This window comes from Bombus impatiens, unplaced genomic scaffold (assembly GCF_000188095.3).
Source record: "Bombus impatiens unplaced genomic scaffold, BIMP_2.2 scf_0664, whole genome shotgun sequence".
Taxonomy (NCBI): Eukaryota; Metazoa; Arthropoda; class Insecta; order Hymenoptera; family Apidae; genus Bombus; species Bombus impatiens.
This window is the reverse complement of record NT_177083.1, coordinates 737,048-760,368: the sequence shown is the minus strand read 5'-3', so window position 1 is coordinate 760,368 and position 23,321 is coordinate 737,048. Positions and strand designations below refer to the sequence as shown.

At 46.9% G+C, this 23,321-nt stretch overlaps 1 protein-coding gene across 2 annotated transcripts in view; it reads right to left on the bottom strand.

Moving 5' to 3' along the window:
* LOC100741267 (protein O-mannosyl-transferase TMTC2) overlaps nt 1-23,321 on the bottom strand; it is a 171,923-nt gene that overhangs the window by 83,651 nt on the left and 64,951 nt on the right. For both annotated transcript variants that reach the window (XM_003492179.3, XM_024370004.2), the window contains exons 2-4: nt 7,318-7,558; nt 6,074-6,370; nt 256-1,138 (exon numbers count right to left, since the gene is read on the bottom strand). In XM_003492179.3, the coding sequence (XP_003492227.1) occupies nt 256-1,138; nt 6,074-6,370; nt 7,318-7,558 (1,421 nt within the window). The remainder of the gene's footprint in view (nt 1-255; nt 1,139-6,073; nt 6,371-7,317; nt 7,559-23,321) is intronic.

Below are 23,321 nucleotides of genomic sequence, written 5' to 3'. Positions count from 1 at the left end.
GGTAAAGTGGCAATTGTTGCTGGCTGACGTAACGTTGAATATAAAATACGACGGAAGACTATGTTCGATGCTTGGAAAAAATTTAACGATGAACTGCGTATGTTAGTTGTACGTCCCGTAGGTATATAACTTTCAGAGTCGGTTAATAACTGCCAGGAATACGAGACCTTATGTTCCCCCTTGCAGAAGTAAGTCTCGCAATAAAATTCCCATTAATCGATACGAAGAGGAAAATAATGAAGAGAAGGGACTCACCTTTTGGAGGGTTCACGTGCAGAGCCGATCTATATAGGCTCTCTTCGTCGAACCAGTCGGCGTTCCTTAACAACGTCTTAGCCGACATCAGACAAACGAGTACCGCCGTAGCTAGCAGCACTGCCCTGCCTTTCCTTCTCGACCCGTGTCTTCTTGCTATCTGATAACATCCAGAGATCGCGGCTCCGACGATCAGACACGCGCCCACGCTCGGTAAATAGAGAATCCTCTCGGCTATGACGAAGCCCACGTAAAAGAACAAATTGCTAGCCGGTAGGAAGGGAAGCACGAGGAAACCGAGGGACGCGGCGACACCACTCGCAGCCGCCTGCCTGCTGGCGAATCCGTTGCTCCAGATTAATCCATTGTTAGGCCTCTTCGCGCAGTAACAATCACCGATCGGCCCGTTGTTATTGTTGTTCGCCGCCCGACACCCATCCGTGTGACATCCTCCTGTTCGCCTGCCGGCACACACGGGACACCTGGACGACATGGAGCGAGGATACTGCACGAGATGTAGACTAGTCTCCCGGACTGGTCGACGAAGCGTCTTGATCGTCCAGATCGAGGCGCCGATTAGCGCCGTGTACAAACAGGCGGATTCGAGGTTTCTCGCGTCAAGGAGGCTCGTGATTCGCGGCACGGCGTCCATGGACCAGTCGAAGCTTAGCGTATTGGGACAAAGTAACATCCTGGCGCTTGCTGCGGGTAGGTAGAGAAATGTGAGACCGCGTGTCAGGCGAGATGGGTGCCTGGCCGTCGGGTTGTCCGCGCTCGCGAATTCTGGCCTCGTGCCGGTAATCCTCAGTCTACCAAGAACCAACAGTGCCAAACTTCCAGACACGATGCCGATGCTACGTGAGCGAGTCAAACCGCAATTCACCTGGAAATACAAATAGTCCAAATCAATTATAAGTTGTGCGCGTTGGGTACATAATTTCTGATCAGTCGGCGGTGTCATATTCTATTTTCTATCGTGTACGTAAATGAAAGGTTTCGTTGCTGCTCGGTAATTGGTAATAAGATATTCCCAGTCAGTGATTTGAATAAATGAATGGTGCATCGGACGAGTAATTCATCACGGTCTAATGGTTGTCGTTCGTTACGAAGTATGTACACGGTTTTTAATCGAATGGTATGAAACCGTTGACAGACGCGAATCACGGCGAATGAAGATTAATTAAGGGCCGTCATGGTTACGAGCGCCAATATCGATGTTCATCCATAATTAAACGAGGAATCTTAATAATAATTGCACGTGTTTCGACCAAACAGCTGACTCATCTCTCTTCGTCGCTTGTAAATTAAACTGAACGATCTGCATCCGGCGACGGTTTCCAAAGTAATTTAACTAGGAAACGAAACCGGTCTGTAGCTTTATCGGTCAAAAGAGTGGCTCTTTCATGTCGAAAACATTAATTTAAGAGAGGTACCCTTTGAAAACCGTGTGTTTTCAACAAGTCGACGTGATGGGAAGCGACGAACGTCGGCACGTATTTTCCTGTCTTTATTTCAGGAAACTAGACGCGTTCGTATATCGTACACGGTCAAACACCGAGCGCATAGATGACGCGTCCTACTCGAAAAAAGAGCGTCGTGGATAGGAAAACCGCGGCTGTAGACCGCAAATATCGATTCGTGTCTATTTTTCCATTTGCCAGCTTCGTGATAGGCAGAGAGAACACTCATAAACAGGATCCAAAAGCATCATGATGACTCGTGTGGCAACGTATGGCAGGTTCGTGTCGAACGCGTGTTCGCGTCTGGCGGATGACCGACGCAAGAGGAGATTTCGCTCGATCGGGTTTGGCAAATGAAGCGCTGATATAATACGGTGAATTTCGTTCTTCGACGATTTGTAGATCGGGGTGCGAGCGAAATAACGGTAGAAGTAGAACGAAAAAGAAACAAAAGGGACCGGAAAATTGTTGAACAAGGAAATATAATTTTATAGCAGGTTACAAGAAAATCGTGGGAAAGGTGTGCACGGCACGCTTAATCGACGCGATGCTCTCGAAAGCCGGCGCGGCGTTCCGTGCAAATGAAAAGTAACGTCGAAAGCTTTTAAAGCGAACCGTAGCGCGGCGTAATGCGAAAGCGACATTTTAATGGTAAATTGCGGAGCCGCGGAAGAAGTCGTGGGCGATAATTGCGAGCTCCAGAATTGTAACCGGCCTGGCTTTGTTTCACGCCGATGCTATAATTCGCGATAGATTCGTACGAACGGTCTTCCTTCCCCTTTTAACGATGCTTTTAATATTACCGCACCGACGCCACGTGTAAAATTGGATGCGACGGGACCCTCTACCGACTAAATCGTCTCGCTTCCGCTGAATAATAAAATAGTTTTCATCAGTCACCGTGGGAGTGGGAATTGCGAACAACGAGTGACCATGAACCGAACGAATACTCGCGTTAGATCAGATAGCGAGCGAAGAAAGATTCAAAAGATACAAGTAGATTAATCTGACAAGTATCGTGCGAAAAGTCTAATTGCACGTGGCAAAGAATATATAGTAGAGAGAGAAAATTATTTGTATATTTCATTGTCAAACGTAGTTTTCATTGCTTCGCGCTATATTCGGTGAGAAGAATCTGTGCAACTTAAGATTACTATATCACCTTGGTAACTAGAAGGGACGTTTTCAGCAAGAGCACAAGGGACCTGTTCTATCATTGAATAAGAATGGAACGGTATGCGAAACTATGAGATACCATGAACGAAGGTCGAAAACTTAAGCAACATAGAAGTACCGTATTGTTACAGCTTTTGAAGAAAACAAGTTTGAGGGAAAGCCCGGAAAATCGAGGAGTTATGCTCGAGCCGTGGCGAATTCGGGCTAATCAAGGGACGATAGCTCTCACAGGGTGGAACTTTTGGCAAGTTTGCGACGCACGAGTCGAGAAGGAATAATTCGCTACGGTAATGTAACCCAGTTACACAGCGTTGCTGACATTTTCGGTGCCGCGATAAACCGGGAATTCTGGTTTGAAGTTCGACGAATAAAGGACGCCTTTGACTAGAAAGCCGATTAACGAGGATTTAAGCGGAGCTACGTGGGCCTCCGTCGTAAATGAATGGAAATTGCGCTCTGTCGTTTTATTAATAATTCTCTTGGAACGTGCCGAGGATCTTTCTCTCTCTTTGATTTCTAACTCGGTGACTATACTCTCTTCCACATCTCCTAGTTAATTATTTATTTATTTGTTTATTAACGACTTAATAAGAAACTGTTTAGTAGGGATACATACAATAATCGTCATTACGTATACGCAAGCAAGACACGAATATGACGCTGTTCAAAGGTGATATGTGAGCAGAAAGTTAAGAACTTTGGCGAATTCGTTAACATTCAAAATGACCACGTTGACGCAATTAAAACGACCATAAATAGCGTGACGAAGTTAGTGATTCTTGTGTGAGAAGAGGACGATATCTTAAGCCGGGCCAAGAAACATAGAATTTTGACTAGCGGGCCTATCGTAAGACGTGGACGATTCAGCGATGTTAGAATAAGTTTGAGGTGGCTAAAATGTGAGCTTGTTTGATAGAGAAACGAGCGGATGAATTCGTAATAGCAAAATATATTGAAACAAGTGTAGGTACAGAGGTAGTGAATGGCAATTTTGATCGTCGCTCGCTCAGTGCTACAATACCAAAAGAATATCATGGGGAGCGCGTTCTTGTGTAACTCTAGCTGAAGGTTGCAAGAGCAATAAAAATCTACTCATAATATTTTTGGTTTCTAGACTTTGTAGCCTAAAACAACGTTAGTATTCGAGGCCACAATAATATGGATCTCTCCCAGTTTTGAATTTTTTCCGGTTCAACCTTGGAACTTTTTCTACTGCCATGGACCGCTACAAGTCGATACATAGTAGACGAATAGTTATGGACGATGTAGAACACGGGCAAAATAAAATTATACTTTCAAGAAACGAAACAAAGACGAAAGAAAATAAAAGAATAGAGCCAGCAGAAATTTCCTTAGAAAACTGTTTTATTCTGGTCGAAAAATGGTTAGCTTGATCTCTCGTCTATCTTGAATTTTGAGACGACGCGACTCGACGGAACAACGGCGAACAAGTGTGCCATAATAAGAGGAAAAATATGGACGATCAAGAGCAAGAAAGATAAAGCAGGGACAACTGGATAGGACAGAAAGGAAGAACTACCGAGAGATCGGCCTCTCGCGCGACGCTACACTCGGAAGGGTGTCAGGAAATGCGAACGACCCTTGGCACCCCTCCAACGTTCGTCGGTTGGCTGGCTGGTCCACGACATGCATCACGCCAGGCGTCTGATGCATCCAGCGCATCCGGATACGATGTGCAGGAGAAAAGCGAACGCCTGGAGGTTCAGCGTCGAAGGGTCTAGCCGTGTGTCTGGAGGTGGTTGAAGGTGGTTAAAGCCGTCTAGAATCAGGGCGTGGGGAAGCTAAAGGTGGCTCACCCCGTGCATCAGGCCACTGTCTCTGGCAGAATGTTGGCCTTGCTCTCTCGCGTTTGCACATGCTGCGTCATTATCGGTTACAAGGCTTGTCTTGTCTTGTGTACCCTTACCTTTTGTACCCTCGGCGGTTGCCGTTATGCAGGGATAATGCACGCGTGCGTCTGGGATTCAAGAAACCAGGCGAGAATTTCACGTTACATGTACCTGTGGTGCACGTGCGTACGCGCGTTAACGCCAACAGAGGATACGATGTTCCGTATACGACGAATTCGATATTACGCCAGTTGGTTACGATTACGTTCTTGTATACGTTCACGAGTAATTATATAGAGTAGTAGAGTAATTGCACGACGTTATCGGTTGACGCCAGCAGGCCGGCGTAATCCGTGCGCGGCTCGGGCCTCCTCGTCTCCGGACTCACCTACTTCCGCTCGTCAGCGGTAATTTGATTACGTCGTTCTACCGGTAGACCGGTCCATTTTCAGTTGTTAATATTCGTAATGGCAGGCGGATCCGCGCACTACCGCAATCCGGCGTAATGCAGCTCTCGAAACGTTAATTTACGATAATGTGTCCGAGGCACGTGAGATGCGAGCGACTTGCAATCGACGGTCTGTAAATGTTGCAACCTCGACTTTCCAGCCGGAGGCTCGTTCTTCCGGAGAAACCTCGCGATACGGAGAAAGCACGAGACGGGGGGAAATCACGGCTCGTAAAATCTGATAGGCAGGATCTCACGGCCAGTCCATAAATCCCGGCTAGTTAGTGGCAGTTAAACTAGCTGTTCGACGAGGTCGTAGGTGATACGGAATTGAGTTGTAAAATGGAATTTTGCGCGACCATCGACGCAACGAGGAATATATCCGATACAAATACAAGTTTGGATCACGTATCGATAGTCTTTAGTCGTATACAGAATGCTCGTCGAAACGTTTAACCGAAGGGTTAATCAACGGAACTGTCGCATTCGTAATTGTGTTTCAAACACTCGTCGATGATGACAATGTCGCGAACCTAACCCAAATATGCAAGTAATCGCGTTTTGTTCCAAACACGACATCCTCCGTGAACAGCACGTACATCGTAAACACACGATACGTCAATTACAACATCCTACCGCTGTGCACCTCATCAGCGAGACTTACCCTAGCGCATTACCAACCCTCGATCGATACGCTTTCCCCTTGGTTCGCGCACTCTAATGAATTATCGATAAATAACTACCATCGTCTTCCACGTAGCATCTTGTGTGCACAGTTTGCACCGTGTTAAACCATTCGATGCAAAACTGCGAGGATCCATCTCCCTTTATCGAGCCATGTACCCAGGGAAAGGTCCCCGAAGAAATTTCTTGCAGTCTCTTACCTTTCGACTCGACTCGCCGCGACACAGTTCCCAGAGGAGACACAGAGCCAACGAGGATATTCCCGTTTCCTTGGCGAGGGTAGCCAGGGTCGACGACACAAGGGCCAGAATCAAAGGAAACGGCGACCTGGTGCGCTCGCAGTGGGCGCTGTATGCGAGTAACGCTGACAAGGTCAACAGACAGGCGAGAAGATCGGCACGACCGACCACGCCGGCCACTGCTTCGCTGTGAATCGGATGCGCCGCGAACAGGAAACCGGTGATCGCGTGGCCGAGATTGTTTCTTTCAGGCAATACCTGCAAAACGTGAAAAATTTTCGCTGAATCGCTGAACAATGGTACGCGAATTGTGCGTCTCTCCTTCATTGTTCTGGGTACAGAGGCGGTGCGCTTTTTAACGCAATTTTTACGATCGAGGAAAATGGACCAACTCTTCTACGGAAAATGGGAACAGGAGCGGTTTAGATAGTCATCGGGCGGTTTCTATTAAATTTCTGTTAAACGCGAGCGTAGAATAGATAGATCGAGAAATGATATTTTACAGGAGACGGATTCCATCGTTGAGAGTTTTGGACTAATTTGTTAGAAATGGAAATGGAATACGAATCGTTTCGTAACAAGACAATGACGTTTAATTGTCTCGCGCAGTTTTCGATATATTCGACGATTGTGCGGCAAGATAAAAACCGATTGCACTTATTCACGGAACGATCAGCGACAATGGCATTGCGGACGTTGTTATTCGGCGGGATTGAAAAAGCTGAAAGCACAGGGCCGAGGCTCTTGAAACTTGAAACGAAACACCGGATTTCCCCTGGTAATCCCATTTCCATTACGATAACCATGGCAGGTGACACGCGTGGCCGTCAAGGGAGGACGGTGGACGCGGTCGCACGCGATTATTAACGTAATATTCCGGAATTAAATGGACTGGTAAAATTTTATTTCCAGCCAGTCGCCATAACGTCTGGTATTATCAAGTCTGCATGACGTACACTCTACAGGTGTCACTATTATCTCGTTTCCTGCTGCTCTGACGTAAAATCTGACCAACGTGATGCGCGCGACGGACGAGCAGCTTGTCCAGTTTTAATCGAAAAGCAGATGAACCAGTCGAATTCTCCGAGCCTCCAACCCCTTCCCTCTTCCTATCCCGAATTAGTTTCTCGTTTGAATAACCGATAAATTTCACCGAGCTTGTCGGCTTAATTAACGTTATTAAACGCGAGTGGCGTGTGCTTTACCTTTCTGGCAACTCTAACCACAAGCACGGTGCAGGCGGCGTGCAACGCGACGTTCACCAGATGATAGCCCCACGGTTCCAGGCCGCCCAGTAGATGATTCAGGCGAAAGGTGGCCACGCAAAGAGGCCTGTAACTTCCGTGGGAGCCTCGATCGTTTAGTGGCGTGCCCCAGAAATCGTTCTCCAGCAGCCGAGACCACGGCGTGCTGGACAGCAGGTCCGGATTCGTCAGTATAGCTCTTCTGCGACAAAAATATAACACGATCTCGTTAGCGACGCTTTCATTCATACGTATTATACATATGAGTATTATATTTGGTGTAGTGCGTTAAATAATCACTCAGTGTTTAGGTCAACGATATATTTATTAACAAGTGTCTTCTTTTGATCGCGTCGCGTATCGCTCTCGGTTTCGCTAGTCGATCTCGCTGCCCGGTTACAACTCGATTTTATCGCGTCCTGATTCAAATTCAACTTCAAACTTAACTGTCGATCAGATTCGATTCTTTTCTTTTTATCGTCCTTCAATATCCCCACTGTCCACGCGTTTGTTAGGCGTCCGCGACCGTTGCCACGCACGCCTTCTTCTCGAAAATTCGGCGGAACGACCATTGGGATATCGATGGCTCATTAGTCACTTCGCTTCAATGATATGCATTGTTGCCGAGTGTCGCGACACATATAATTTCAGATTAAAATATACGTTTTAAGCATGTTTGAATGGAGAACAAATGCTTAGTCGTCGTTTCGTTCAAAATCGAACGAAATTCGACGGATCGTTTCGTTTCCACGGATTTGTCCAACGAGCAGTGACAAGCAACACCGCGGGTCGTGGCATTTTAATCGACCCGCACGATCGATATTCATGAGCGTCGCGGTGTTTCGGGCTCGTCTCGAGGCTGTGATACCGCAGGCGACGCACCTGAGCCATCGTCGTCGACGGGGGAAATGGGAACAGGGCTCGATGAACACCGAGCCAATAATTTCGAATTCCACGGCCCTCCGATAAGCCCCCTCGCCCCTCAACGAGCATCGTATCGCATTTTCTACGTGAGCTAGCGATCCACGCTCGAGACGGCCACGATCGACAATGGAAGCAAACGCTGCGCTGGTTGGATTCTTCTTGCGTGGAATTTAGATCGAACACCTGTTCCCCTGTGTTGCTATAATCGAGAAATCAAATAGACGAACGGCGTCGTTCGTTCGTTATCGAAAGACAGTCTCCGCTATCCATTAAATTGTCGATAATCGATCGGTTCATCTGTGAAAACACAGTTATTAGTTTTGTAAATGATTTTCGTTCGACTTGTTCGGGAGTATATGATAAAACGGTAGCGATTTGGTTTCGAAGGTAGATTAAATGATTTTCGTTGAAGAAGATTCAATCTTTTTGGCGCGTTACAACAGCAAATTGTTCGATAAACGTTATTCGTTTGGTTCTAATGGCAAATTTATAAAGCCTTCGAGCGTGGCGATAATTCTCCCATATCATGTATCTACACGTGTTTAACGTGTAATCTATATTTATGCAACATTTGATTTCCTGATTATAAACACGTTGCGTAAACCTATCAGCTTTGGTGTCTGCTATTGTTCGAGGAAATTTGGACATGATTTTGGTATTGATCGTTAACGTATATTGCTGTACAAAGTAACAATAATTTCTTCTCGTAGAAGAAATTGTTTCATCCGTCTGTCGTCGTACAACGTCGGATTGGAGTAAGTTTCGTGCAGATTTCGGAAGTTTCGGCACGCAAGTTTACCATAAGTTGTTCGGACGAAACAGTTGATCGTTGCGTAAGGGCGGCGTAAGATTTACGATGTCGCAAAATTCATTAGAATTCGGAACAATTCTGCGCGACGGTGCTCGAATTCTCTCGGTTTCCAGCGGGCGAAACACTCGACACATTTATACGAACGAACGGATGGCACGTAAACTTCCCTCGTCGCTGTTTATTTCAATTTCCGGATCCTGTCAGGCGACGGTACACGCGCTCACGCGAAATTCCAAAAGAAACACACAACCCCGCCGATATTGGAACACGCGCAACGTTACTCGCACCCCCGCCCCTTTTTCGTTATATTATTGGCCTCGTTAACGTCGATCGATTCGTCGAGCGTAAAACATTAACGGTCGGCGTTTGCTTGGAAATATGAATGTTTAATGAAAATTTTTCGTTCGGCCGAAAATAAACAGTTTCCGGTCGAAATTCACGAGTCCACAGTGTCAATAAAATCTTGTCCGGTGATGTTATAGTTGTTACATTGTCCGGTGTGTTCAAATTCATATCGATGAAAACGAAAAGAACGAAGAGAGGAAGAGAGAAAAAGGAAGAAGAATCGAGACGCCGATGACGACCAGGACCGAGATACGAGCAATTAAAGGGTAAAAGCAGATCCGCAGATCAACCTCTCGGAGGTCTCTAACGTTGGATAATCCAAGGTATTAGTCGGAGGCATCGGTGATATTAAGCATCTGTCAGAACTGTCGCGAAACGGGGACACTCTTCTCTCTCTCCCTGGCTGGTTCCTCTCTCAGTGTGTACACGTTCGTGGTATTCCCCGGGGACTATTTCTGACAGTACACGTGACGTTAATGAAACTCGGTCCCCGGTCTAACGGAGCAGTTCGGAACGTGACTGCACGCGGAGGGTTCGCAAGGCTGCAAAGGGTACGTGTACGCTCTTCTGCAACCCCTCGAGTCGACGCTAATACCGGCCCAACCCCTTTAAGCCTGGCCTCGTCGACTTACGTAAGGCTATGGGATACCGATTCAATTTTCCGTGGCTTCTTGTCGAATCGAAAAGCGCTTAGCTGCCGGTCAAATTAGAATTATTGGTCGGCCGTTACGGCGTCCGAGCGAATTAATAAATTACAGCGTGTGCCGGTCGCTCCGTAGAGCCATTCTCCATTCCTCTCTGCCCTGCGCGTTCGTCCCGGCTCGATATAGATACCAGCGGCAATATTAAAATCGGCCGATGATTAATCTTCGTAATCGCGGCTGGGCCGCCGTACACCGAGCCACGCGAAAGAGGTAGAAAAGAGAGAACGACTAAGTAGGGGTGGATGGCGAGAACCGAGGCAGGGATGACTGTCCTATCGATTGCACCCAGTTTCTATAGCGAGTCAGCGCCTGAGCCGAGAGAAAGAAACGGCTGGCCGATGTTACTTTAGGCTCGACGATCGACGATATTGCTGCCTGCCGTTTCCCCTGACGTAGTTTTTTTCTTCTCGCCGGCCAATTCGGCTTTTCTCCCTTTCTATTTTTCCCGCCCTCTCGCTGTTTCATCCTCGCTTCAGCCTTTGCTTCTCGTTTCACGTCGGTATTACGGAAATCGAGATTGCACGGCTCGGCTTCGATACACCTATCCCTTGACGGTAGCCACTGATTTGAAAGGTGGACATCGGTGCCGCGACATAAATATTCACGCGTAATTTCGCGACAGATGACAATTTAATCTCGCGAAACGGCATATTTAATGTTAAATCGACAAGAATTATTTATCGGATTCCTGAGGAAGCGGAGAGACACGCTGGCTGAGAGCGTATTGCGAGGGGAGGGAAACAGGTAAAGGGTGACTGCGCGTTAAATTCCTGCGGCAATGGACGGCGCGACGCTTCGTTTATCTTTGGTGAAATAATATTTCACACACGCGGCACTGACAAAATTCGATAACGTCCGCGGGCATGTTCGATGCGCGCCGCTGAAATTTTTCCCGCGATCCGCGAGCCCTTCTCGCGTTGATTCTCGCTAAGCCCCTCGGGGTAGCGCGACAAAATTCAGATACAGTCGGTGGCAACGGTCCCGTTCGACGCGATGCGACAGTAAGCAGCATCCGGTCGTAAATTGCCAGGTGTTACGATCGCTTTCTGTCTCTCTCGTTGGCCGCGGGGACGTGACTTTGCCGCTAGGATAAATAGAAATTCACGGGACACGATACGGGGATCGTTTCTTCGGGAGCGAGAAGCTGCCGCGTGATCCCCGGGGGATGATGCGGCGCCCGGCAATTTGCACGACATTCCCTCGCGTCGCCACCTCTTCGTCCTCCGTCTTGCGCGCCACCCTTCTTTCTTCTCCACTTCTCCCCGAGCAACCGCTGGGAACGGATCCCATTCCGGGAGAACGAATCAACGACGGGGAAAGAGGGCGACAGTTTAGGTAGGATGCGGGACCAAAGACACCGGGAAGAACAATAAAAGGGCCGTAGTGTGAACCGTAGAAGAGAAAGAGCGCGACTACCTCGGTGAAGCTACATTATGTCGGGCATTTCCCAGAAGATGGTCCCTGGAGCGAGAACCGCGAAGATGCCGGTGAGGGAGGACCAAATAAATACCTGACTAAATCGTCCGGAAAACTCATTCCATCCCCGGGAGCGTTTTAGGAAACCTCGGCCGCAGCCGGCTCGTTCGAGCGGCACATCGCGCGCGGCCCGTTTACCTCGCCGCTGCCGCTACCATTCTCCCCCACTGCCGCTGCTGTGTGCCATGCAATTTCGAAAGTGAGGCTTAAGCTACGGCTGCTAAGTGTGACGGAAGGAAAAAAGTGGCAATCGTAAGTTAAGTCGTAAATACGCGCCGCCGCCACGCGCGATTTTCCGCGCAAACTCTTCCATTTACTCGCGTTCTTCGCTGAATAAGAAGTTGAAAAAGGAAAGTGACGGATGATGTTGAGACGTACGAATTTGGAACGTCAGGGATTGATCAGCGAAGAAGGGCGATTTGACGTTTCGAATGAATCGTATGACGGCTAGAATAGCGAAAGGCAAGGGTGGTGAATTTGTACGATTCTCGAGTGTACGTAAAGCGAATGCGAGCTCTTTGTCACACGCTGCCTGCACTCGCAATCTCGTGGTGCAATAAACTAGGGCTCTCACCGGATTCCTTGGCAAAACAGATTTTCTAGGCCGATGGCCTACTTAAGTAACGGAAACTTACTTCGCAGCCGTTGTCCTTTGCTCTCTGTTCTTCGATGACTCTATCTTTGAACGATAAATCAATTTATCCATTACCTCTCTACCAACGAATCGATATACGGTAGAAATGTTACCGAGGACGAAAATAGCTAAGAAACAACATACTTAGAAATTAAATTATTTCCAAGAATACGTACCTGTTACCGATCGAATAATCTTGCCATTAATACACTTAATGATTGTACGTGCACGACTAAAGACAAATTATTCAGTCGATAGAAAGTACCTCCGTTCACAGACCTAACACGTCAGCCAATGTGGATGCTGTAACCGTACTACTCGCGTAATCGAGCGATCGTGGCTCGAGAAGATTCCGGAATACCCGTAAAATCGTTACACCGAGTAATCTCGCTTATTGAATATTTTACGAGCACCGGCAACATCTTAAGCGCGTGCTTCTACAGTAGTATAACCGCGAAATGGGTCAGACACGGTAATCAGAGGGCCAAGGAGGTTCGAAGCTGTTTTGCATCGTAAAACTACCATCGGGCTGCAAAATGAAGAAACAATAAGATATACCCAATTTCTGGCTCGCCTTTGGACTATGTTTATTCTTTTACACCGTGTAATATATGATCGACGACGTATTTTACGATCGCCGAACGTCATCCCGCTCGCCTAACTACACGCGGACGTGCCGTGATTGTCAGAAATGCCGAGCAGTCGCTGAAGCCGAAAGATTCGCCAACTTTTGTCTTCCAAAAACTATTCGATATGCATCATCAAACACGATAAGATCCACAGACTTTCGTGTACCACGAAATAACGGAAGTTATTCAATCTCGAGGAGACGGGACCGCGAAGTCCATAAAGGCAAATATATCCCACCCCTGGAGCGCGCATCGAGAATATTCAGAGAACTCGGTAAAACTGCGTCCGGACCGAGGCCACGGAGTAAATCATCGAGCGTTGCTACTGTTTTATTCGCGTATAAAGTTTCAATTTCAGGATTCGAAATTTATTAGCGGCGCAACTTTCGGCCACGCGAGTATCGACTAATGGCGGAGAAAGAAAACCGGTGAGTTTCACCGACGATGTTCGGCAATGTCGATTAAGCACTCACCCAGCAGGATATTACACGGTTACTTTTAGACCAGATAATCTATTTATCCGCGTTTGGTCTATTCACCAAATGAGAAAGATAATTGATTATTCATTGGGAGGAAATTAATTTAACCGCAATCGTATTATTTATAACGTATCAATAGTTAATATATTTTAACGATGGTTTATGGAATAAGAAGCAATTTCTTACTCAATGAAATTTTCAATCATTCGGAGAAATAGAAGATCGGCCTTTTCGGCGATTCCATCCGCCATCTTTCCAACAAATCACCGATGCAGAACTTTGAAACATTCGTTAGAACGGCTGTATCGAAAATCAATATTTAAGCGCGATACTGTCTTCGACGTCGAAGCAATCGATGACTCGATTAACAAAATCCGGATAGCGCAAGGAACCCCATCAAAATTCTCCGTGTCCACCCGACTCGCTGGCCCATGGCTGCCCTTCTTTTTTTGCACTTTACCTGAGCGAAAAAAATTACGGGTCTTGCGACGTGTTGCTCGAACCTGGTTTCTAATTGTCAATAGAGGGCGTGAAAATCAGCCAACGAAAATCGATCCACTCGTTCGCCTTCTTTGAGGTGTAGCGTATAAAGAACGAGGAAGAGCAAAAAGGAGGCAGACCCAGAAAAAAGGTATGGAAAGAAAGAAAGGGGAAGGACGATGCTCGGCAGGCGCGCCTATATAGCTTTTATACCCCAAGAATCCAAGAACGTCGTAATAGAAACCCCTGACAGGGGTCAATCTCCTAACGGTCGATCCCGAAAAGCCAACCTACCTTCCATTCATCGATCACCCTGCTCAATCTCAGCTTCGATCTAGAATCTAGACCTATTCCATTCCCGAATAAGCTCGCTCTAAAGTCATCTGGCTCTCGTTCGACGTTCAGCATACCGAGCCCGCTTCCATTTCTCCGTTCCATCCTTCTTCGCGCTAACTTCTCGTCTCTCTTCTTCTCTTTCTGTCTACCTCTACACCATTTTGATAGGTTCTTCTGCTCTAAACTCGGGCGGAAATATTTTGCGAATGATAACTGATTTCAGAGGAATCGAATAGAAGATAGAAGCTGCTTCGGAACTGGGAAATCTGCCACGTTTGACTCTACGTACGATCCTAAATAAGAGAAACTCGACTACGGAGTGGAACTGTTCCGTATGTGAATACGAGAGGTGTACTGCGATCGGGTTCGCCGAACGCGAGGCTCCCACTGAAATTACTCGGTCATCGACTAAACACCGAGTAAAGCTGAGAAGTTCGAGGGAGATCAGTGAGCGTGGTATTCATCGATCCAAGTTCGCGAAATCACTTCGCTAAGCAACGTCGCAACTCCAGAATTTGTTCTCTCCCCGGTGAATCGAACTCCCTATAGAATGAATGGAAATCACGCTCGGGTGCGTGTAACAAATTCGCATCACCGTTGAAGCAGCCAAGGGATTTCGCCGATATTCGAAACTTTTCTATCGTTTCTTCGGCGTTACGCCGCTTTACAAAACGCCGGTTTCGTTCCTGGCTCTCGAATTCGAAACAATTCCATTGTACGCAAACGGTGGATACCGTGGACCGGTCGCCGAACCGAACACCAGCGGCCGGTTTCGCGAGAACAAGCGACAGAAATATCCCCGGGACTAGCGAACACGAACGAGCTGCGGGCTTATCGGGAAATATCAAATTCACGATATCGAACGTTTCAATATCGCAGGTTCGCGTGTTCCTGTTTAACACGGCAAAGCCACGATTATCCGCAAGTACAGGCTGTGTAGAGGGAAACCTCCATGTACACCGCTTTCAGTCGTCGTTTCGTAATGCTTTATTTTGCATCGAGAATGGCCCGTAGCCAGTGTCGCTTCACGGGTCCCGCGGATTCCCTGTCCCATAGGTTTTCGCGTATCCGTACGGTATTTTCCCTTTTATCCGATCACCCTCTGGCACTTTGCCATCGTCCAAGAAGACGACCACGAGAGAACCAGTCACTTCTATTTCCCCCGGCAATTCTCTCTCTCTCTCTCTCTCTCTCTCTCTCTCTCTCTCTCTCTCTCTCTCTCTCTCTCTCTCTCTCTCTCTCTCTCTCTCTCTCTCTCTCTCTCTCTCTCTCTCTCTCTCTCTCTCTCTCTCTCTCTCTCTCTCTCTCTCTCTCTCTCTCTCTCTCTCTCTCTCTCTCTCTCTCTCTCTCTCTCTCTCTCTCTCTCTCTCTCTCTCTCTCTCTCTCTCTCTCTCTCTCTCTCTCTCTCTCTCTCTCTCTCTCTCTCTCTCTCTCTCTCTCTCTCTCTCTCTCTCTCTCTCTCTCTCTCTCTCTCTCTCTCTCTCTCTCTCTCTCTCTCTCTCTCTCTCTCTCTCTCTCTCTCTCTCTCTCTCTCTCTCTCTCTCTCTCTCTCTCTCTCTCTCTCTCTCTCTCTCTCTCTCTCTCTCTCTCTCTCTCTCTCTCTCTCTCTCTCTCTCTCTCTCTCTCTCTCTCTCTCTCTCTCTCTCTCTCTCTCTCTCTCTCTCTCTCTCTCTCTCTCTCTCTCTCTCTCTCTCTCTCTCTCTCTCTCTCTCTCTCTCTCTCTCTCTCTCTCTCTCTCTCTCTCTCTCTCTCTCTCTCTCTCTCTCTCTCTCTCTCTCTCTCTCTCTCTCTCTCTCTCTCTCTCTCTCTCTCTCTCTCTCTCTCTCTCTCTCTCTCTCTCTCTCTCTCTCTCTCTCTCTCTCTCTCTCTCTCTCTCTCTCTCTCTCTCTCTCTCTCTCTCTCTCTCTCTCTCTCTCTCTCTCTCTCTCTCTCTCTCTCTCTCTCTCTCTCTCTCTCTCTCTCTCTCTCTCTCTCTCTCTCTCTCTCTCTCTCTCTCTCTCTCTCTCTCTCTCTCTCTCTCTCTCTCTCTCTCTCTCTCTCTCTCTCTCTCTCTCTCTCTCTCTCTCTCTCTCTCTCTCTCTCTCTCTCTCTCTCTCTCTCTCTCTCTCTCTCTCTCTCTCTCTCTCTCTCTCTCTCTCTCTCTCTCTCTCTCTCTCTCTCTCTCTCTCTCTCTCTCTCTCTCTCTCTCTCTCTCTCTCTCTCTCTCTCTCTCTCTCTCTCTCTCTCTCTCTCTCTCTCTCTCTCTCTCTCTCTCTCTCTCTCTCTCTCTCTCTCTCTCTCTCTCTCTCTCTCTCTCTCTCTCTCTCTCTCTCTCTCTCTCTCTCTCTCTCTCTCTCTCTCTCTCTCTCTCTCTCTCTCTCTCTCTCTCTCTCTCTCTCTCTCTCTTCCTATTCGGTAATAAAGGTATCCCGTTTTCTCTGGCTCGCCTCTGTGTCTCTATCTGTCCGCTCGTTTCCTCTTGCCGACTTTTCTCTCTCGGCGTATTCCTCGCGAACGAGCGCCCATTTGCACCCGGCCCTTTAGCGGTGGAGGACGTTGCCTGCTCGTTTCTCGAACCTCTCGCCAACCTCGGCATCTCTCTCCCTCGACTCCAGTCCATTCACGCCCCTGCTTTCCTACTCTATTATCGACTCCATAAGGCAACGGTACGCGATAGAGAGAAGGGAGAAAGAGGACGAGCGAAAGCGTGATTTCTCGACCGTCTGCTTCCTCGACCTTTCGATTCCTCCTGAACCAGTACGCGGTGGCTTATTAAAGGGTAACTGTAGATGTTCGGTAATAGAATTAAAGGGTTCGCAATTGCGTGGAAACTGAGACGAGAAGGTTGCGCAAGTTATTGGGCGATAGAAGACGAGGGTTAGTTCGACGCATGACCTTCGCCATTTCGGTTTACGAGCTCGAGTCGCAATAAGGATCACCCAGCCAGTCCAAGGAAAATCAATGCTCAAAGGGAGGAGCGAGGAAGAGGAGTCGAGCACCTGAAGACCACTCTTCGTAGATGCTCTTTGCGTTATTACATCCTCCTCCTCCTCTACTTCAGCCCTTCTGCGCAGTGTGGCATTCTAGAAAATAAGATCCCCCGGCGAACGATGGACGTTTAACCTAGATAACGTGACTACTACTCTTCCTGACGTTGCTGCATATCAATCGTTCATAACCCGAGTAGGAGTTCGATGGAATTCTTCGCACAAGTGCTCGTTTCTGATGCATATATTATGAGCCCATTAACGACCATTGGCGTATTCCCACTTGCGTTTTCTATGGTTACATAGCAAAAGGCTAGATAGATCACTCGTCGGTAATTCTGAATCAACGAGAAGAAGAATCTTTTGCATCGGTTCCAATGAATCCGTTGACAGAGCACGGTAAAACAACGGAACAAGAAACGAACGATTTAGGAAAACAGTCATCTGCGTATGATCAAGATTCTACGTTAATAACATTGAATGTACAGTATTAAATTTATATTATTGTATGTGACAATTCGCAGGAATCTGTTTCGGGCTATTTCGGATATTAGATGAAACTTTTTGAACTGTGCTTGCCTTGATTGCAAAATCTTGTAACCTTAAAATCGCATTAAAATTACATTGAAATTACTCGACTCCGGTGTGTCAAGCGATCACGGCTGTTAAATTATTGACGCTAGCACGAATATAACATGCCCTGATAGATTTTAGATACTTTACGAGATACATAGCGTGCTTCGTTTAACTTTACCACCTGAAATACCTCGCTTTTTGATAATATCGTTTTTGATAATATTGAAAAGTATTTCACGAATAAGTTGAATAGTTTAGAGAGTGGCATAATTTGACGTAATTAGTAGACGAACGCGTACATACGAAGATGTTTCTTTAGACGAAGTTATATATTTCTTGATATTCTTAATATTTACTGATACATTGACGCTATGAGAAAGAACCGTATCCGTGAAAGAAAGGAAAATGATGTCAACGTTTCGCCAGCATTGCACTTGGTTTCATCAGGGTGTCTGGAAAAACGCTCTTCAATATAGATCTGTTTGCATCGGTAGAGTGATCAGGATGACGAGGATTATCGGTTGATGAATATCGGATCCATAATCGAGATGACGCGAATTCTCGGATTGTTCATGATCAGTTGATCAATTAAATTCCCAACCGATATTCCTCGTCATTCTGACCATCGTTATAATACAAACAGATCTATATTAAATATATGAATGTGACACTTTGATGAAACCAACTGCGATGCTGGCGAAACGTTGGAATTCTATTTCTTCTGGACACGGCTCTTTTCCGGATGCCTCGATCAGCGTTGAACGAAGCGATGTTAAACGTATCAGTGTTACGTGTAACAGTATGAGTAGCGACAATCCAGGCCGTGAAATCTCGACTTACTTACGTCGAGAAACAATTTAGCATTTTAACTTGCACTCGAGAGGCGAGCGAGAGGCGACAGTCCCTGTTTATGCTACGTTTCCACATCTCCAATTGACGAGAGTGCAATATTGGTTCATAAATTGGTTCCTTAGCTCTTTGTGTTCTTTGTCAGGAAGCGTAAAATGTTAGATTTTAAAATGGAGATAAAATATTTAATCCCATATGCCTCTGAAACTATGGTTCTGACAACGTTAGTTCGGATTCGACGATCAAAGTAAACGACGGTAAAAGTATTATAGTTTAGAAACCCTAAAAAAATGGTTTTCGGGTGTGAAATTAGCTGAAATAAAGATGAACTTGATTTTGAACTGTTGCAAAATAAGATCAATTATATTCAAGAACGCATCTTGGCGAATGCTTTCTAAATTATCATGCAAAAAAAATACAGAAATTAATATTACAGAATCATATTTTCAAAGATGTAAATACAGATAAATTATTAGAATATAATATTTTTGTATGATAATTTAATTTGTATATAAAATCATTTTACGCTAGTTGTAAGACACACGTTACGTATAACGTAAATCATCCGGGTTCTTCATTCTCGAGTGCAAAGGGTTAATTTATCAAATTTAACGTATGAAAGGCAAGGGAGGATGCGAAGCGATATTCTTGTGCTTACACTGACTGCGAAATATCTGCTAAACTAATAGCTTTTCTACGTAAATTGGTTAATACCTTTTGCATAAAGTGTCCAACTGAATCGAGTAACGTGCTGAAAAATGTATAATTCCATTAAAAAAGAAACTAGTGACTCTCGCACGTCCTCTATGCGTTCATCTATGGGAAAACTATTCGCGTCAAATTATGTCCCTGAAACATTTTTAGATATTATCAAAAATAAACGAGATATTCCATGTGATAAAGTTGTTTGGGACACCGTGTCTAACGCGTAGGGTCTGCACGAGACGGTTCCGTCTTCGATCCCTGTGGACGCTGCTAATTGACGAATAATCGACTTCGAGGCCGCCGTTCGAAAGACAGCCGCGCTAATCTGCATACGAATCCACCGGTAGATTAAAACAAACTGCTGAAAATTAACGCGCTAATCCAATTAACGTGGACGAATGGCGTATCAGTGGAGAGACAGAGGGGCAAAGAAGGACAAAGGACCGTTGGCCCGGCTCCGGACAGGAAAATCAGCGCATCAGTTTTAACTGAAAATATCCATCGAATTAGGACGCGGCACTTGATTAAAATTTCAATCGGGAATTTACGTTAGCCTTTTGCTAGGCACACGTTCGAAGAACCGAACGCAAATATTGAATTCCCGGTGGATGCCTTGTTGAAAATTCGTCGCCAGCATCGGTGCTCCCGTCATTCGTTTTTCGTCTAGTGGCAATATCGTCCAAAGTCCCAACCAGGTTGTTCACGATCCTCTATACGTGCCGATGGAATTCCCTCGATTAGCCAGGGATTAACGACTCTGCTACTAGGCACAAACAAATATCTGTTAGCCACGATGAATATGGAAAAGCAGCGACTCCATTCCCTTGACTTTGTCGCTTTATCGCGTCAACGTAGCGGTTCAGGCTACGAAGAAAGCTGCAAAGCACCGACAGGCATGAAGAATCGTTCTGGCTCAGACATCTTTGTCCCCGAAGACTCATTGTCTCGAATTTGATTAGTCGGTAGGAGAGGTAAACCAACGTTTCCTTCGTGGCTGTATTCGTAAGATAAAGAGAGAAGGGACGAGGAGGAACCGGAGAGGTTGCTCATAATAAAATTCATAGCATCGCTTGGAAATCAGACTCGGCGCTACTCGATCGCCACTTGAAACGTGTCTTCTCTCTCTTTGTCCCTTACCTTATATTCCGGCGCCACGTTGGAAACTTTTCTTCGGCCTCGCGGGTCCCATTTACGCACACTCGATCGGCCGTGCTCAGACGGGACTCGTTATTCCGATCACGAGAGAGGATTTCGCTGCTCCGCTTGCGCCAGAGAATCTTTTACGACTGCCGTTCGTGTCGCCAATATCGACGACGACTACGTACTTTGCCTGTATAATGCGACTACCAGTGGGAACGTCCGTGCACTGCCAGGATTTACCTGTCGCCGCGAACAACCGGTATCCATTTCTTACCGAGCGTTTATCGTCCACCGGAACGCTTCCTACATGCTCGGGAAATAATTTCGCGACGACGTCTCGATCGTGGAAGGAATTCGAAAGCGGTTCGCACGGCCCGGGTGGAGCTGTTCCTGCATCCAACAATCCACCATGAACGTAAGTAAAGACGATCATCGACGACACTGTTAAATTAGAAGAGAGTCGATATCGAGATGGATATTCCAAGATTTCTTATGCAACTTCAATTTCATGGAGATTCTTAGACGCGCGAATATCTAAAACTCAAGAGAAAGAGAATGGCGAAAAGAAGTAGCATGATTGATTGTACGAAGGAGACTAGGGGAGCCTTCTTGGGTGACAAGGGAACAGTCAGGAGAATGTAACAAGTAAATCTGTGACGTTACGACGAAGAAAAGAAGGAGGAGAGTAAGACAAAGAATGTTGCGTTTCGTCCGCGCTCTGCTAGTGGGCTCACCGATAACTTTCCTTGGCGAGTTCCTAGCCTCGAACACGACGACCACGAAGCTCGGGTCAGACGGGTATATTTATACGGGTAGAATGGCTAGACTGGCACTTTCAAGAATTCTATGGCTATTTCTAGTCGCGAGAAAACCAATTGTTCTAAAGAACGAAGCTGTTTCACGCGCAGTTCTCCCATACATGAGGATATCATAGGAAAAAAAAGAGAAAAAGAGAAGAAGAAGCGAAGAACTAGAACGAAGGACGCTCGGTGAATTTCGTAAACGCTAATAGCGATCGAGCTCGCGTTACACGGCAACGAGCGGAGAAACGCGCCGCGCCATGCAATTCCGAGAGCTCGTAAAAAGCAATGGACGATCAAGGCCGGTGTAAACGGCGAGTGGCTCCCTTAATTTTTCATTAGGGACCGATATACCGACTGAACGACCAATAACGTTTCCTCCGTTCGGCATCGAGGACGAAGGACGGACGAGGGGTAAAGAGACGTCTCTCTACCCTTCCCTTCACACCCTTCCATGCGCATTGTCTTCGTGGTGAATAAAGTTGCGGTCGCTATTGCTGGGTGCACCGGTTGTCAATCCGGCACCGTTCCGGTGTTTAATCGTGCTGCTGGCGGCGATTCGAGGCCACGTAATTCCATTCATCGACGCGAAGACAAATTGCACGGGCCACAATGCTCCTCGGGAGGGGTGAAGGGTTTGGTTGGCGCGAGGAACGCCGCAAGGGGTGGCGCGGACGTTCGATCGCGGTTACAACGGGAAACTATGGCACGAACGAACGGTATAGACGTGTACGCCATCCTCTCTTCTTCCCGCCGCCACCATGGTGCAGGAGCCTCTTGGACGGGGCAGAGGGATAGTAACAGGCTGCAGGAAATTCCTTGCTACTCGAATAGTTTGAATAACTACCTCGTCCGGCTTCTCTCGACGACGACGATGCGCGTCCTACGTATCTTCCAGCCTGTCTCCTTCGTAGTCGTGTTCCCTCGTGCTCCACGAATTTTCCCTTTATTCCGTTCCGATGGTGCTACGAGCTTCTTCTTCTAGAATTCTAGACAGTCGTTGGAGAATTAGAGAATTCCATTATGCTTCGCTTTCGGCGAACCAGCATCGAACCGCGTCTATTATTTCTGATTTAAATGGCTGATAATGCTTACGCCCGTGATTACACATCACCTTGAGGGATAATCGTTCAGGGTCCCGAGCAAATGCCTGAAAATTCCGATATAACACGCTATCGAGGAACTCCATTGTACGCGGTAAATTGGACAATGGATCAAGGTACGCTCTTCCTCTTTAGACGCTGTTATCCGTGGCCTCGAATTTTCGAACGCGCCCGCGGCTTTGATGCGATTTTTCCGCTGTAGCGATCAAGGGATATCACCCCCCAGCCGCTCGTTTGACCATTGCAAGCTTTCCGTCCTCGGGAATGAAGGATCCTCGATGGTCAGCTTTATTACGACGGTTAATCGGACTGGGTACATCGTGGCGCGAGTAATTGCAGGCAAACGCTGTATGTAATGAGTAAAACGTGTAATGTTGTTTGGGGAAGGGTGGATCGAGGGGATCAGCGGATATAACGATGCGTGCAATGGGGCCACGATACAAAGAGACCACTCAAATTAATTCGAAATAACGGCTGCAAAACGTTGCCGATTTGCTGACCGCTCAATCGGCCATTTTTAATAAAATCCTTGACCAACGATCACGGGAGATACATCGCGTGCGCGCTCGGTTTATAACGAACTATCGACCCAGTGATGCTCGTGCGTGATATAACCGTAACGTAAGTACGTGTTTGTTAAATGTCATTACGTGACGCTTCCATATTCCATGCCCGAATTAAACGACACGTGATCACCAATTTCCGAAAATTTCGTCTGGTAGGAACGCAGTTCAGCGGCAGTCGTTCGACGAAGCTATTCGTCTTCCAACTGCGTATCGCAACGTCGGTAAACAGATTTCGGCTGACAACTGATCGAACGTTATACGAAAGAGAACGAATCGCACCTACGTTCAAAGTCGATTCGACGAGTAGCACGGTTTATTGGTTAAGTCGTGGAACACTCGAGACGGGTTGGTCATGGATGAAAAATGCTCGGTTTCTCGCGTCTTTCATCCGGCTCTCTTCCTCTCGCGTTTCAAAGGGATGGAACGCGAAGGAAGAGAGGGA